Raw genomic sequence first — 13,492 nt, forward strand, 5'->3', positions numbered from 1 at the left:
GTTTTGTGTATATATTTATATATTAAACAGTCCTTTCAGTTTGTGTTTGTCGGTTCTGAACGTCTTTCCATATGTTCCTGTGTCTCCTACGTTCCTGTGTGATTGGATTATTAAAGATTGTGGTTTTGAAGAACTCCTCGTTTCCTCGTTCCTTGCTCCCTGAGTGAATTGTGACACTATGAGAGGTTTTTTTTTTTTTTTTTTAAGTTTTTGTATCAATTCAGTTGTTACGACCCTGAGCCTTTCATGTACCTGTTGGGGCAGAGTGTGGGAATCTCTGATTCGTTCCCCATGTTGATTAATAATTAGAGTATATAAGTGCTCTGAGTTTCTTTTGGGGTTGGAACTATAGTTTCACTCAGGAGTGGCTCTTGATCAGGATGTAACTTCTTTCTCATTTGTACTTTTTATGCATTTCTTTTATCATGTAGCTTAACGTTTTTGCTGTAGTTCTTATATTTGTTATTTTTTTAGTTTTCCTTTATTATCCCCAGACTTGTGTTCAATAATATTTATTGGTTATTGTTGTATTTGTTTAATAAAACAACTTGCATTCATTAGATATCGGTGTCTGGTCCCTGTTCTATGTTGTGGCTTTAAATGAGTGGGCCATAACAATAGTGCAAATAAAAATTGTCAAAGTGCTTTTTAAAGTGTATTTTAGGAATAAGTAAATGTGATCATTTTTTAAATACAGTAATTCAAAGCATTATCTTTAATCTCTCTTTGTTATAGTTCACTTCATCAGAAGAGTTCAGAATCAGAGCCCAGCTGTGTGTCTATGAGGAATGAAGGGTGTATAGATCATCCAATACATTTTAAGAGTGGTGAAGCACGGACTGATCTCAGGTCTAACATTTCTGTAAAAGAGACTTGAAGATATGAAGATAAGACTTGAACATATGATACAGAATTAAAAGGAGACAGTGTGATGTTAAAAATCATGTCTAATAAATGGGGTATTTTAATTGTCACAGCCAGTGAAGTCCTCAACATACTTAGACTGCAAATCTGGTAAAGAAGCTTGAGTGTATTTATGAGGGAGCACTGACGCAGGGAAAACCTGACCTTCCTGAATGAGGTCTACACAGAGCCTCTACATCACAGAGGAAGTGAGAGAGTGGAGAGATCAGTAATGAGCACGAGGTGCGACAGCTTGAGACACAATCCAGGAGGAGCAGCAAGGGGCGCAGAGGGGACACAGAGATCAAAATGCAGTGACACTCTTTAGAGCCTTTACCTGGACAAGACAAACCCATCAGAACTGTGCTGACAAAGCGAGTCGCTGGACATTGGAAAAACAGTCTCTGTGCAGAATTTCATCCTGGACTGGGCTGAAGGGAAAGAGAATCTGTGGATGCCCAGCTCATATTTTCCACTTCCTTTCAGAGAGATCAAATCTGATGAAGGACAAAACACTCAGTCTTCAGATCTCTTCTATGTCTTTTCCCTGAAACACATCTTTCAGTGGTCGCATATCCAGTGATGAATGAATAAAGTGTTATTCATCTTTGATGGTCTGATGAGTGTCGTCTGTCTCTGGATTTTCAGAGCTAATGAGGTGTCGTTGTCTATGGATTTTCAGAGCGATGTGAGGTTGGGGCTGTTAGTGAATCAGCCTCAGAGAACGTGCTGTGGCTGAAACCTCATTGGGAGGGAAATCTGCTTCCCTCTGAGCTCATCTGGATCACACTCCAGAACAGCTAGCAGCTGATCTCGGGTCACCTCTGAGTGTGGTCCATCGGAAGTGACAGATTGCACGAGGCTTCACTGACTCCAGCCAGAAGGAGGAATACTGAAGAGTTAAAGCGAATCAGTGATCCAGAGTCTGGCCATAGAATATCTTCGACACCTGAAGTCGTCAAGAGCCTCTACATCTATGTGCCATCCCAGTGGTTCTGCTGGATCTCCAGCCACTGTTCTGCGAAGATGTGAGCGAGCAGAGAGGGAGAGAGTTCCCAAGCCTCTCACTAAGATGTACAACACTCCTGATCGTTCAGACCACATCAAAAGTGAGAAGGCCTCTGAGAAGAACTTGGTGGATGAAGACCGACCTCAAAACTGGGGAAAGTAGCTTTTCAGCCAGCCTGTGAAAGGCAAAAAAAAAAAACAAAAAAAAACAAAATGTGATCTTCTATGAGGCAGATCTGAGACGAAGTGGGACATTGATGTAACAGAAGCATTAGTTTAATCAGGATTGTGCTATACAGATCGTCAGAGAGAGTTTGGCTTGTATCAAGGGAAAGTCTTCTGCTTTGTTCATCTGCGCTGTCCAGGACACATATAGCTGATCTATACCGTGCAACCTTCCTGCTAAAAAACAACACCCAAAGGTGTTGATACAAGCACCAAAACAAAGCCCCACTATCTAAAGTTTGAATGGGTTCAGACTAATTTCATTATCTGAGCTGCACGAAAGATGATGTGGGATGCGTCTCTACAGACTAAAAAATGAAACCTGAGACCTGTTCACTGACGGTTCATTCTGGGTCGGTCAGTGGAGTCTCATCAAAATCTCCTACAAGGGACTAATGACAAAGACGAGAAGCAAGCTCGGCACAAGACAATAAAAAACAGCTGTGTACACAAGAAAAGCAGTCATCATAAAAAAACAATAATTACCTACAAAAAGCATAAATATCCGGACCATTGGACTCTCCAGAGAATTCAGCAATCTGTTCCACTGTATGAATGAAATGGGTGACCCCTTCACTAAGTGGAGGAAATACAAACAGTACCTGAAATCTGGAATGATTAAGGGAAGCCACAACTCTCTTTCATCTCCGTGGTCTGCTGTAGCTGTTGTGTTGGGTTGTGTTCTTCATCAGAGAAGAAGCTGGAGGAGTTTGATAATTAAAAAGTTCTGTTGAAGGAAACAATGAAACAGAGAAAAAACTGGAAGTGTTTCAGGAAGCTGCTGCATGTGATTAAAGAATCCAGATCCGTTCAGTAAGTATCACTGAGAACCAATCCATTCAAACATTAAGAAAAATCAAAGATCAATGTTCCTTGAATATTCAATGCTGCAGTGTTGGGTAGGAGTTACCGTGCGTCAGTATTTTGATGTATTTCTATACAGTGAGCACTGTAAAAAAAAGTTACAGAGGAAGTTGCATTATGAATCAATTCTTCTGGTTTTAACAGGGCATAGTAAACACTGTTTTTGCAAATATAATTTTAAATATTTTAATTGTGAATAACTGGCATAATAGACCAAGAAGAAATAGGACTAACCAAACAAGTGGAGAAACAGCTGATAGTAGATCAAATTTCTCCTAAAATATGGGAGCAAACTTAAAATTCCACTTTGGAAGACAGCAATTTAAATAGGCAACGGTAGTTCTTATAAAGGATAATGTACAGTCATATGACTTATTACATGCCTTTTCACCATTAATAAATAATTACATGCAATATGCAACTCATTATTTGGAAGTATCAGACAATCGGCCTGTCAAGAATGAACCAATCAGAATCAAGGATTTCAGAGAACCTATGTGTCCCTTTTGATTTGTTTTGATTCTTCATTGTGTATGCATGTTTAACTACCTGTTACATCATGTATAACAAAAACCCCTAAAGTGTTGTAAAAGCAGTGAAACACAACATCTACGTGGAGCTTTATTTTGACAATTTAGCGAAGGGGGCAATTACCACGAGCTGGATACATAGAGCACATGATTTCTCTGCAGGTTTTAGAGTCAACATGCAGGTTTATATAGGTACAAATGGAAGGATTTGATGGGAATTCAAAATAAAGTAGCACCTTGATTTCATCATTTTTGTAATGAACATTCCTAATGAAACATATAATCATTCCTTTGATCGCGTTACACTTTACACCCCTAATGAATTTGGCTCTCAGTTTCCTTGCACATGCTGATCTACATTTTACTATTGGATCATGTCAAGTCATTAATTATTTGCATGGGTTTTATACGTAATTCAGTATATTGAGTTTTTAATTAGGTATTTGATAGTGTGTTAATGATTTCACTCCTGCAGGTGAAATCTGTTTTGGCTGTAAAGCATGAAAAGGTTAGTAAAGCTCTGAAACCATTGAGGTCAGTTCGCATCACACCGAGAGATCTGGATCTGTTCATAAATGTGGCATGAACATTCAGTTTGACCTCAGCCTAATGATGTCATCATTATATCACTGAATTGTGTTTCTTGTTTGTTTAGATGCATTAATGACTGTACAAACTGTGAGCTGCAAGCTAACCAGCTCAGATCAAAACAACACAGTCAGAACAGAGAAGATCATCCTTCTTCTGCAGGTTCGAGGTGTTTTGGCATCACAGATGAAGGTTGTTGCTGCTTCTAATAACAACCTAAAAGACACTGGTGTGAAGCTGCTCTCTGCTGGTCTGAAGACTCTTCACTCCCTAGAGAAACTGTGGTAGGATTTCTTGACTATAAACAGACTTGACTTTAACCCAGTCAGAACATAAACACATCACTCCACATAAACCAAACCATAATAGGATTACAAATGAAAAAAAAAACAGACTCAACCTTAACACAGTCACTAAACTAGACACTCGTGACACTCCTCAAAAACATCCACAACAGCTTTCCACGCCAAACATGACAAAGCAACCATTACAAATGGATTTGTCCTTTGTATAAAAAGTAGTGTGGGTGCCTGAAGTATGTCATAAGTAGAACAGCATAAGTATAACAGGTCATCAATTTACTGTCAGCAATTCTCTGAATCCATTCATCTAAAACTATTAAATAGAGTGTAAACAACACCAATTATAATAAGTTCTTCTTTCTTTCCTTCACCACATCGCGTCACTCGCTTCTAGTGTAGATACTGTGGTACTGTTGATCACGTTAATCTTTCGTCAGTGACCATTTTTAAATTTTGTTTTTATTGTGTAAACACAGACGTACACACACATACATGTTGGTGCAGTAATCACTGCACTGGACTCTCCTACAGATCATAATGGTTTTCAAATACTGAGTTAATGATGATATTCTATCTAAACACGATAACCCCAATGAAAATTACATAACCTCTTTCACAGAAAAGGACAGCTGGGATGCCTTCAAAATGTTGGGGTAAAGATGTGAAACATAATACACACCGACTATGGGATTAGGGACAGCTGGGATGCCTTCAAAATGTTGGGGTAAATAAACACCAAAACATAATAACACCTTTAGTGTGAAATGTAGGTCAAGCCAGTACACACACATGCACACACATACCTTAGTACAGATAAATTAATAACATTATAAAACTCAGCTTATGGGGAATATAAACTGTAATTAATTGTAATCTGCTCTCTGCGTACTGAATTGCATAGTATATTGTAAATACCGGATCTGTGGTACCAGAAATATCCTCTATGTAGGACACCTCGTTGTCCTCAGATTTAGGTCATCAAAATAGTGATAATTACATTTATTAACTTATTGTTTGGTGCTATGTATCTGGTAAACTGATGCCTGAAGTTCCATCAAAACTTTCAGATTTAATGCGCTAGACTGATGCTGGATCTAAATGACAAATTGACGGACCGTGGTCATTGTTCTCTACAGGTTGAGTAATTGTGGGTCACTAGGATGAAGGGTGCGCTTTCTCTGAGCTCAGCTCTGAAATCAAACCCTCACACTGAGAGACTGAATCTGTATGGGAATAAAATAGGAACATTCTAGTCGTGAATCTGCTCTCTGCTGTCTGAAGGATCATCACTGTAAACTGGAGAGATACTGGTGTGGAAGATCATCGACTCTATAATAATGAAACACAAGTAAAAGGCGTATCGTTATATACTGAAAAACTTTCTGCTGCTGTGAGTTCCGCTGATTGAGCTGGAAATGATTGAACACTTAAACACTTGAGCTAAGAACCTAGAGTCCATGATAACATTTTGGAAAAATTAAATTATTTTTCTTTTATTTATATACTGATTAATGCGATAGCATTTTACTATGTTAAATTTACATATGGAAATATGTTTTATGCAGGTGTGGCAGGCATATTTCTTTTTTGACACAAATGAAAACAAGGCAGTATAGGGATCAGTGGTTTGTACAGTGGTTCGGCTGACAAAACATCTTTTCAAACAACTTTCTGTAGACAAAAACTACATAACTATTTTGAAAGTCATTTGTTAGGGATGTATGGACTCCACACATGAAAATTTAAAATGTAAATCATAAACCAAGTGTTCAGACTCTTTCTGCTATTGTGAGTTCAGCTGATTGCGCTGTAAATGATAGTAATACACATGAGCTGCTCTTCAGTAACAACAATACAGCAGGGAATGAGAGTCACACTGAAGAGATACTTGGAACATTGTACATTCAAACAATTTCAATAGCCTGGACTATGAGCTTCAAGCAGTCGAACTGTGGGGTGAATGCTGGATGCATTATTCCAAATTCATCACGAATCTGATCCACTAATAAGCATAATACGATTTACAAAATTCAACAAATCCCACAAATAAGAATGACTTTCCCAAATATATGTGAAATGTGCAATGCAAATGTTTGTTGCTCTTGACAATTAGATCTCCAGAATCACCCCAGTTATCAGTTAGTTGATTATTGAAACTGTTTCGTGTTATATGCTAAGCCAATGCACAACAGGATTCACTGCTAAAACTGATCGGATCAAGCCAATTAGATAAACGGCTACTAAGTGCCATGTTCGTCTGAAGGTTGAGTGTAAAGGTGTACTCATTTTGAGGTACAAACCACATTTTGCTTTACAATCAGCTGGAGGTCCCACCCATCACACCTGGACACGCTCAATCTGCATCGGAATCAAACTTCCAAGTATAACGTCCATCAAGTTTTCTTCCTACACTGGAGGATCCTCACTGTAGAATGGAGAAGCTGGAGAAGAGGGGGGGGGGGGGGGCATCTCTCCAAGCCACTAGCAATTTATGGTGCATGCATCGGGTTCAGATTAACAGTCGTAGTTTAGAGTGTCTGTTATATAAATAATCTTGCGTGCCAGATACTAAGATCAGAATCACAAATATTTTGTTCATCTAGAGTTACAGGTTTCGAGATATGGAAATGTCGCCAATAACAAGACGGTGTTAAACTCTGCCATATTTTTAGATTCTATGATGCGAACTTAAATATTTCACCTACTTTTTAAATATACGGGTCTAGTGAGTCTGATAGGATTGTCATCACAGTTGTCAACTCTACATAGGAAGGGTCATCTAGATAATGGATAGGAGGAATGGGCCCAAAAAATTCTTTATGCAAGTGGTAGATACTATGCAGTGCAGGGGCCTATCTCTTTGACTGGGGAAATATCAAATCCCAAGGCTGTGCGCAAGTTACAGATAATTATATTTGAAATCACAACAAAATTGACAAACAGCTGTCCCGAATGTTGTTCTTTCTCAAATAGCATTAAAAAAGCGGAAGTATCAGGCTAGACCAGCAGTGCGCAGCCAAAGTCTTAAGCGCACGCTGCCTCCAGAACGCCCGAGACAGAGTTTCCCATACAGCACCACCGTCACTCTACCATCACCAGATCTGTAACGCACATGACGTGCAAGTGACTGTTTCTCCAGTCACTATCTCACCTTCATCTTTTTGTGTCTGTTCAGTCCTGACGCACATGACACATCCACCCCTTCCTCATTTTCTTGTCTGTCACGCGAGTCATGACCGCACCCACCATGAGCACCAAATTCAGAAAGCACACTGAGCATCAAAATGCATAAATCTCATCTCACACCTTCGTAGGAGTATGTTGGCAAGGCTTTTCATAATCTCTCCTCTCTGGCTCTGAGACCAGAGTGAATAATCGAAACTACAGACAATGAACACCAATGGCAAAGTGGTCATTGTTTCTCTGCAGGTTGTGTTATTGTGGCGTCAAGATGAAGGGTGCGCTCTGGCTTCCAGCTTGCGATCAAAACCCCTCACACCCTGAGAGATATGGATCTGACTGGCGAATAAAACTAGGACAATCTGAAGTACCGTTTCTCTTCTGATCTGAAGGATGATCCACATAACAAACTACTGACACTGCAATTATGTGAGTATACTTTTTATTTAAAGCTTTTAATTTGGCCCAAGTTTAGTAACAGGCCTCAGCTCTTTTTCAATAAATCTCTTACAGTGTCTCCGTGAGTGATAAAGAGAAAGTTGTTGATCATGTGATTATTAATCTGTAAGCGTTTTTTCATTCATATCTGTCTCTGGCAGTGTGTCTCCGCGGTACTCATGTGTTTTATTGTAGGACTCTCTTAATCTGTAAGCGTTTTTTCATTCATATCTGTAATATGAATATGCTAATATCTGATATGATGTGACAGCAGTAATGTCTCATACTCATGTGTTTTATTGTAGGACTCTCAGTATTTAGATGTCAGTCCAGTTTCCTCAGGATCAGCTAATGGTGAATAAAGAACCGCTAGAGACGCCACAGTCACACAATCAACAGAGACTGAAGACACAGACAAATATTTATTAACATTACCATGAACTCACTTTATCATTTAAGACTTATTTTATAAAAAAGGGCCCATGAAAATCAGGGCTGAAAAGCAACATTAAACAATCAAAATTTTAATAATAAATAAATATTTTAAAGGCTGAAAAGCAACATTAGCGAGTTGGAGTTGTTTTAGATTCAGTAGATATTGATTACAATGTAGCTGTAACACTCAATATTTTAATAATAAATAAATATTTTAAAAACAACTCGAGTCTTTTATCCTTTACTCATATCATGAATAAATAACCATGTAGATGGGACTCTTATCATAGTATTTGACACACACAGCAGAATCGGCTGATGTTGATGTTGCCTGCCGCACTTTTAGCCGCAAATACAAAGTGATGGGTTTTTAGCGCGATAAGGGATCAGATATATTGGCTGGGTACTCAAGTGATCAGATCAGCAGTCAGAAGTGATGATTCATAAGTGACGGGTTTTTAGCGCGATAAGGGATCAGATATATTGGCTGTGTACTCAAGTGATCACAATGCCTGAATATAAGTTACGCTAAAGAGTGAAGACTCAACTCTCACAACGTGAATAACACCTGTGGAGAGAGATGATATGAAGGCTCTAATATCATTGTAACTCTTAAATCAGAGCACAGTTGAATAATTTAATCAAAATCCAAACTGAATATGGCTTCCCGAAAGACTTCCTCTAGTTCTGTCTGAAGTTAAAGTTCGACACGAAGGTAAGCGCATTACTGTTATTGTTTATTTTTATTATTCTATATGCATCAATGAATGACAATTTTGACTGTTATGGTGTGTGCATGAAGGAGTGTGAAATACCTGTTAATTACTTTGTTTATTCCGATCACTTATATTGGGCACTTTTTGAATTTAAATAGGCTTATTCTGACTGCTGACATTGAAAATGATGCACGTGTTTTTTCGAGGATATTGGTGAATTTCTTGATTGCCATTTTGACAGTGTCTGCATATTTTAGTCATATTTGGTAATTCTCTTTCAATGTATTTGCTCTGATTTTATCAGTTTTCCTGTGAAATGTATTTATTTTCATATTATTTTGTCATCATTATTTTGTTTTAAGGAGTTAAAAATGGGCCTTAACACCTTGATTGACATGGCAATACCATTCTATCACATTATTTTGACAGTTAATGTTTGGAGTTGTAGGAGTTATTTTTATTTATTTTTTATTTTTTTGGAGTGGGTGGGTTTTGGTGAGCTTTTGGGCTGGAAATTGTTCATCCAATCTGGCAACACTGGTGTGTTATATTACCGTGTCAGAATCAGGAACCTCATGAAGATCTTCTAGATGCAATTGAAGATACTGGAATGACAGCATCATATCTTAGAACACATCCACAAAGGTATAACATTAACTCATATGCTGCGGTGTGTCCTGTCAAAAACATAAGCGAAAAATCTAACCTACCGTAGCACGTCGTTTTATCATTCCTTTCGTAATATAGCCTACACAGATACGGCTTTTCTCTTTCACTATGTGTGTGTGTTCAGGTTTGATTAATCATAATGTAAAAACTGACACTTCAAATAAACTGATAATCTCTAAACAATTATTCATATTCAACAACAAAAGTAATTATGTCTACTTATTGTCTATTTAACATTTTAATTGGTGCGATTAATAATGGAAAAAAATAACGCATATGGGTTTATTTATGATATATATATATAGCAACACCCCAAGCGTATAATTGGTCAAAACACCAGTTGGGATGTGTCCAAAAGCCCGGTTTAAATACTCAGGGCACCATCAAATTTTGCTTTTAGTCATCGCTTTTGCTTTTGTGCTTTTAGCCATGCTTTTTGCCATTACTTTTTGGGTTCTTTGAGTGCCATTCCAGCGTGCTTCAGCCTGCACGCCCACTGCTACTTAGCCAAGATGAGAAGAAAAATAATCTAGTCTCGTTATACTTTAGTTTGCAGTTAATTACTAATAATTGTTGACACATTCCTCTTAATGGCATTTCTGAGGCCAACATCAGAAAACAGTGATGAGACAGTCACCCTTTCTTAATTCCACACTTTATATTAACCATTATGATATGTTTGGAGTCTATATGATCCCAGAGCCTATTTAAGTAAAGAACATATGTATCTTAATTTTTTCATTGCTATATTTTACGGAAAGACATTCATTACACCTGAGTATCTGCGAAAGCATCAGAAAACTCACACTACTGAAAGACCGTTCACCTGCTCTCAATGTGGACTGAGTTTCAAAGTAAAAGGCCACCTTGTGACACATGAAAGAATTCACACTGGAGAGAAGCCACACACGTGCCATCAGTGTGGGAAGAGCTTCATACAGTCATCAGGACTCACTTATCATCTGCTGCATCACTCTGGAGAGAAAACATTTAAGTGTGATCAGTGTGGGAAGAACTTTACCTCATCAGCAAATCTAAAAAAACACCTGACACTTCATATGAAAGAGAAGCCCCATAAATGCTCTTTGTGTGGAAAGAGTTTTCCACGGCGGGACTCCTTGAAACAGCACCAGAAGATCCATGATGCTGTGCGGGATCACATGTGTTTTAAGTGTGGCAAGAGCTTTATAGCAGCTAGTCATTTGAAGCAGCACCTCAGGATTCATAATGATGAAAAACCGTTCAGCTGCCCCCAGTGTGGAAGGAGATTCACACAAAAAGGCCACTTAAACAAGCACATACATCAGCTCTCGGTCATCTGCGCTGTCATTCAAATATATGAGATTCTAATGATTCAAATGTTATGTTACTGTTCAAAAGTTGTTTAAATATCTTCAAATAAAGTTGCTTTGAAACATCACAAGATTTGTAGAGATGTTCATTTATTTTGGAGAGTAGCAAAAGTATATTGCTCTTAGATTTGTGTATTTTATTCTTTCATTTAGGCTACTGAAGATCACTGAAAAGCTTTCAGTCATCTTTTAATCATCTAAAGTAGGCCTATTTAGTCTAATTAATAACGATAGCCTACTTAAACCAGTGAAAACAAGATGCGTTTAAAAAGATAAACTCAGATGTAATCATTTTAAGCAATGAAAAGTGAGATTTGGTGAAATAACATCAGTATTGTTATTGTATCAATGAAGCAAAGGTGAATTTTGGGAAAGAAAATAAAAAGTCGGTCACAAAGCAGAACACTTGATGGAACGACCACAGAAGCCGAGATTGTCTTAGGGCTTGATTAAGGACAAACAAACAAAAAAACTAATGAATTAAATAGCTTTGAAATGTCCCAAGATTTTATAAACTAAAGTTTCTTGACTTTATTTAATAAGTAAAATTGTGTAGGACGCATTTAAAAAGCTGGACGAAGCTTCAACGCCCTCTAGTGTCCCATCATTAGTTGAAGTTTGCCTTGCTAAACAGTCAGGGAAGACACGAGACGTCACTTGTTTATCGCTCGAGACACAAACAGAAATTGAAAGTAAATGCTCAGGTGTTTCGCCATGTATGTATCGATTTAATACGGATTAGTACTAAAGTTTTTTGTGGGGTGCTTTATAGCTAATGAATTTACCAGTGGCTACTTGACAGGAAAGTTGGAGGATTTGTGTGAATCTCTGTGTAATTATATTTTGATCAAGGTGAGTGCGCAGATCTCCTGACGCTTTACAGGTAACTTCCGCATTCATATATTTTCCCTGAAGGGCGTATTCGGGATGTGTTTCGGGTTGCCTGCGGTTAAGTTTAGGATTTGTGCTGACAAAAAACAGACATTATTTAAATTCGAGTGAATGCGCATCTCATGAGGGTTTTTTAAAATTTTTTATTATGATTATTTTTTTTGTCTCATGATCCTGTTTCTCCGTCTCTCTAGATCGGCATTCATTTACATTTACATTTAATCATTTAGCAGACGCTTTTATCCAAAGCGACTTACAAATGAGAACAATAGAAGCAATCAGACCAACAAGAGAACAACAACAGTAGCCTATACAAGTTCCAGTTAGTCTAGCACAGAACACAGCTGTTTTTTTTTTTTCCGTTTCAAATAGAAAGTGAAAGTAGGCCTATGTGTTGATTTTTCGCCTTTTAAACAATTAGAACCGTTTCTTTACAATGCGTATTATCAGAGTTTTTAATAGGAACCGTGAATTTACCTGTATACTTATAGAAAAGGCGGAGCATGTCGATATGTAGGCTAATTAAAAATTGATCAAGGTGAGAAAACAAAACTAGACACTGTACTGGTGACTTCTGGGAACGAGAAAAACAGGATTTTAGGATCTTGAGATGTGATAATTCTGTTTCTTCGACTCTCAGGATCTTTTCAGCTGAATTATTGTGTTTGTTTGTCATTTCTATCCAGAGTCAGTGGTGAAGCTCAGATTCTGTTTCATCATGGATGACACACAAACATCCAGAGATGAATAAAACACTCCAAAAAAAAAAAACAATCATTAAACAATATTTAATCGCTTTTAAATGACTGAAGATGGCAAGATGGTGTTTGATGATAAAGGCTTTTAGGACCTTACGTAAAATGATGGTCGTCATAAAGTATTATCTTTTTTCTGTTATAGTTTACTCCACCAGAAGTGATCAGAAGTAGTACAGTATTTTCAATACAGTAATTGAAACTATTGACTAATCTCTCTCTCTCTCTCTCTCTCTCTCTCTCTCTCTCTCTCTCTCTCTCTCTCTCTCTCTCTCTCTCTCTCTCTCTCTCTCTCCTCACAAGCTCTCTCTCTCTCTCTCTCTCTCTCTATCTCTCTCTCTCTCTCTCTCTCTCTCTCTCTCTCTCTCTCTCTCTCTCTCTCTCTCTCTCTCTCTCTCTCTCTCTCTCTCTCTCTCTGAGTAGTCACAAGTCTTTGGATTTGCCAATAGAGTTTAAAAGTGGAGACACACAGTCTGATCTCAGGTAGCCTGTAACATTTCTGTAAAATATATTATATAATTATGATACATAATGATACTATACAAATTTGATTATAGCACAACACTTTATTTTATCAGAGTAGTATCAGTACTCTTTTATACAAGATATGAGAAATTGTTTTTGTACACATTTATA

General features: G+C 37.7%; 1 protein-coding gene and 1 long non-coding RNA gene across 2 annotated transcripts in view; both read left to right on the forward strand.

The window, feature by feature from the left end:
- LOC109075228 (NACHT, LRR and PYD domains-containing protein 3-like) overlaps nt 1-13,492 on the forward strand; it is a 388,647-nt gene that overhangs the window by 363,725 nt on the left and 11,430 nt on the right. The window contains 1 exon segment of the mRNA XM_042771796.1: nt 13,280-13,339. Within this exon segment, the coding sequence (XP_042627730.1) occupies nt 13,280-13,339 (60 nt within the window).
- On the forward strand, nt 7,973-8,451 carry LOC122134447. The gene is made up of 2 exons (XR_006161851.1): nt 7,973-8,029; nt 8,344-8,451. It is a non-coding gene; the product is annotated as an uncharacterized LOC122134447 (long non-coding RNA).

Source organism: Cyprinus carpio, chromosome A15, assembly GCF_018340385.1.
Source record: "Cyprinus carpio isolate SPL01 chromosome A15, ASM1834038v1, whole genome shotgun sequence".
Taxonomy (NCBI): domain Eukaryota; kingdom Metazoa; phylum Chordata; class Actinopteri; order Cypriniformes; family Cyprinidae; genus Cyprinus; species Cyprinus carpio.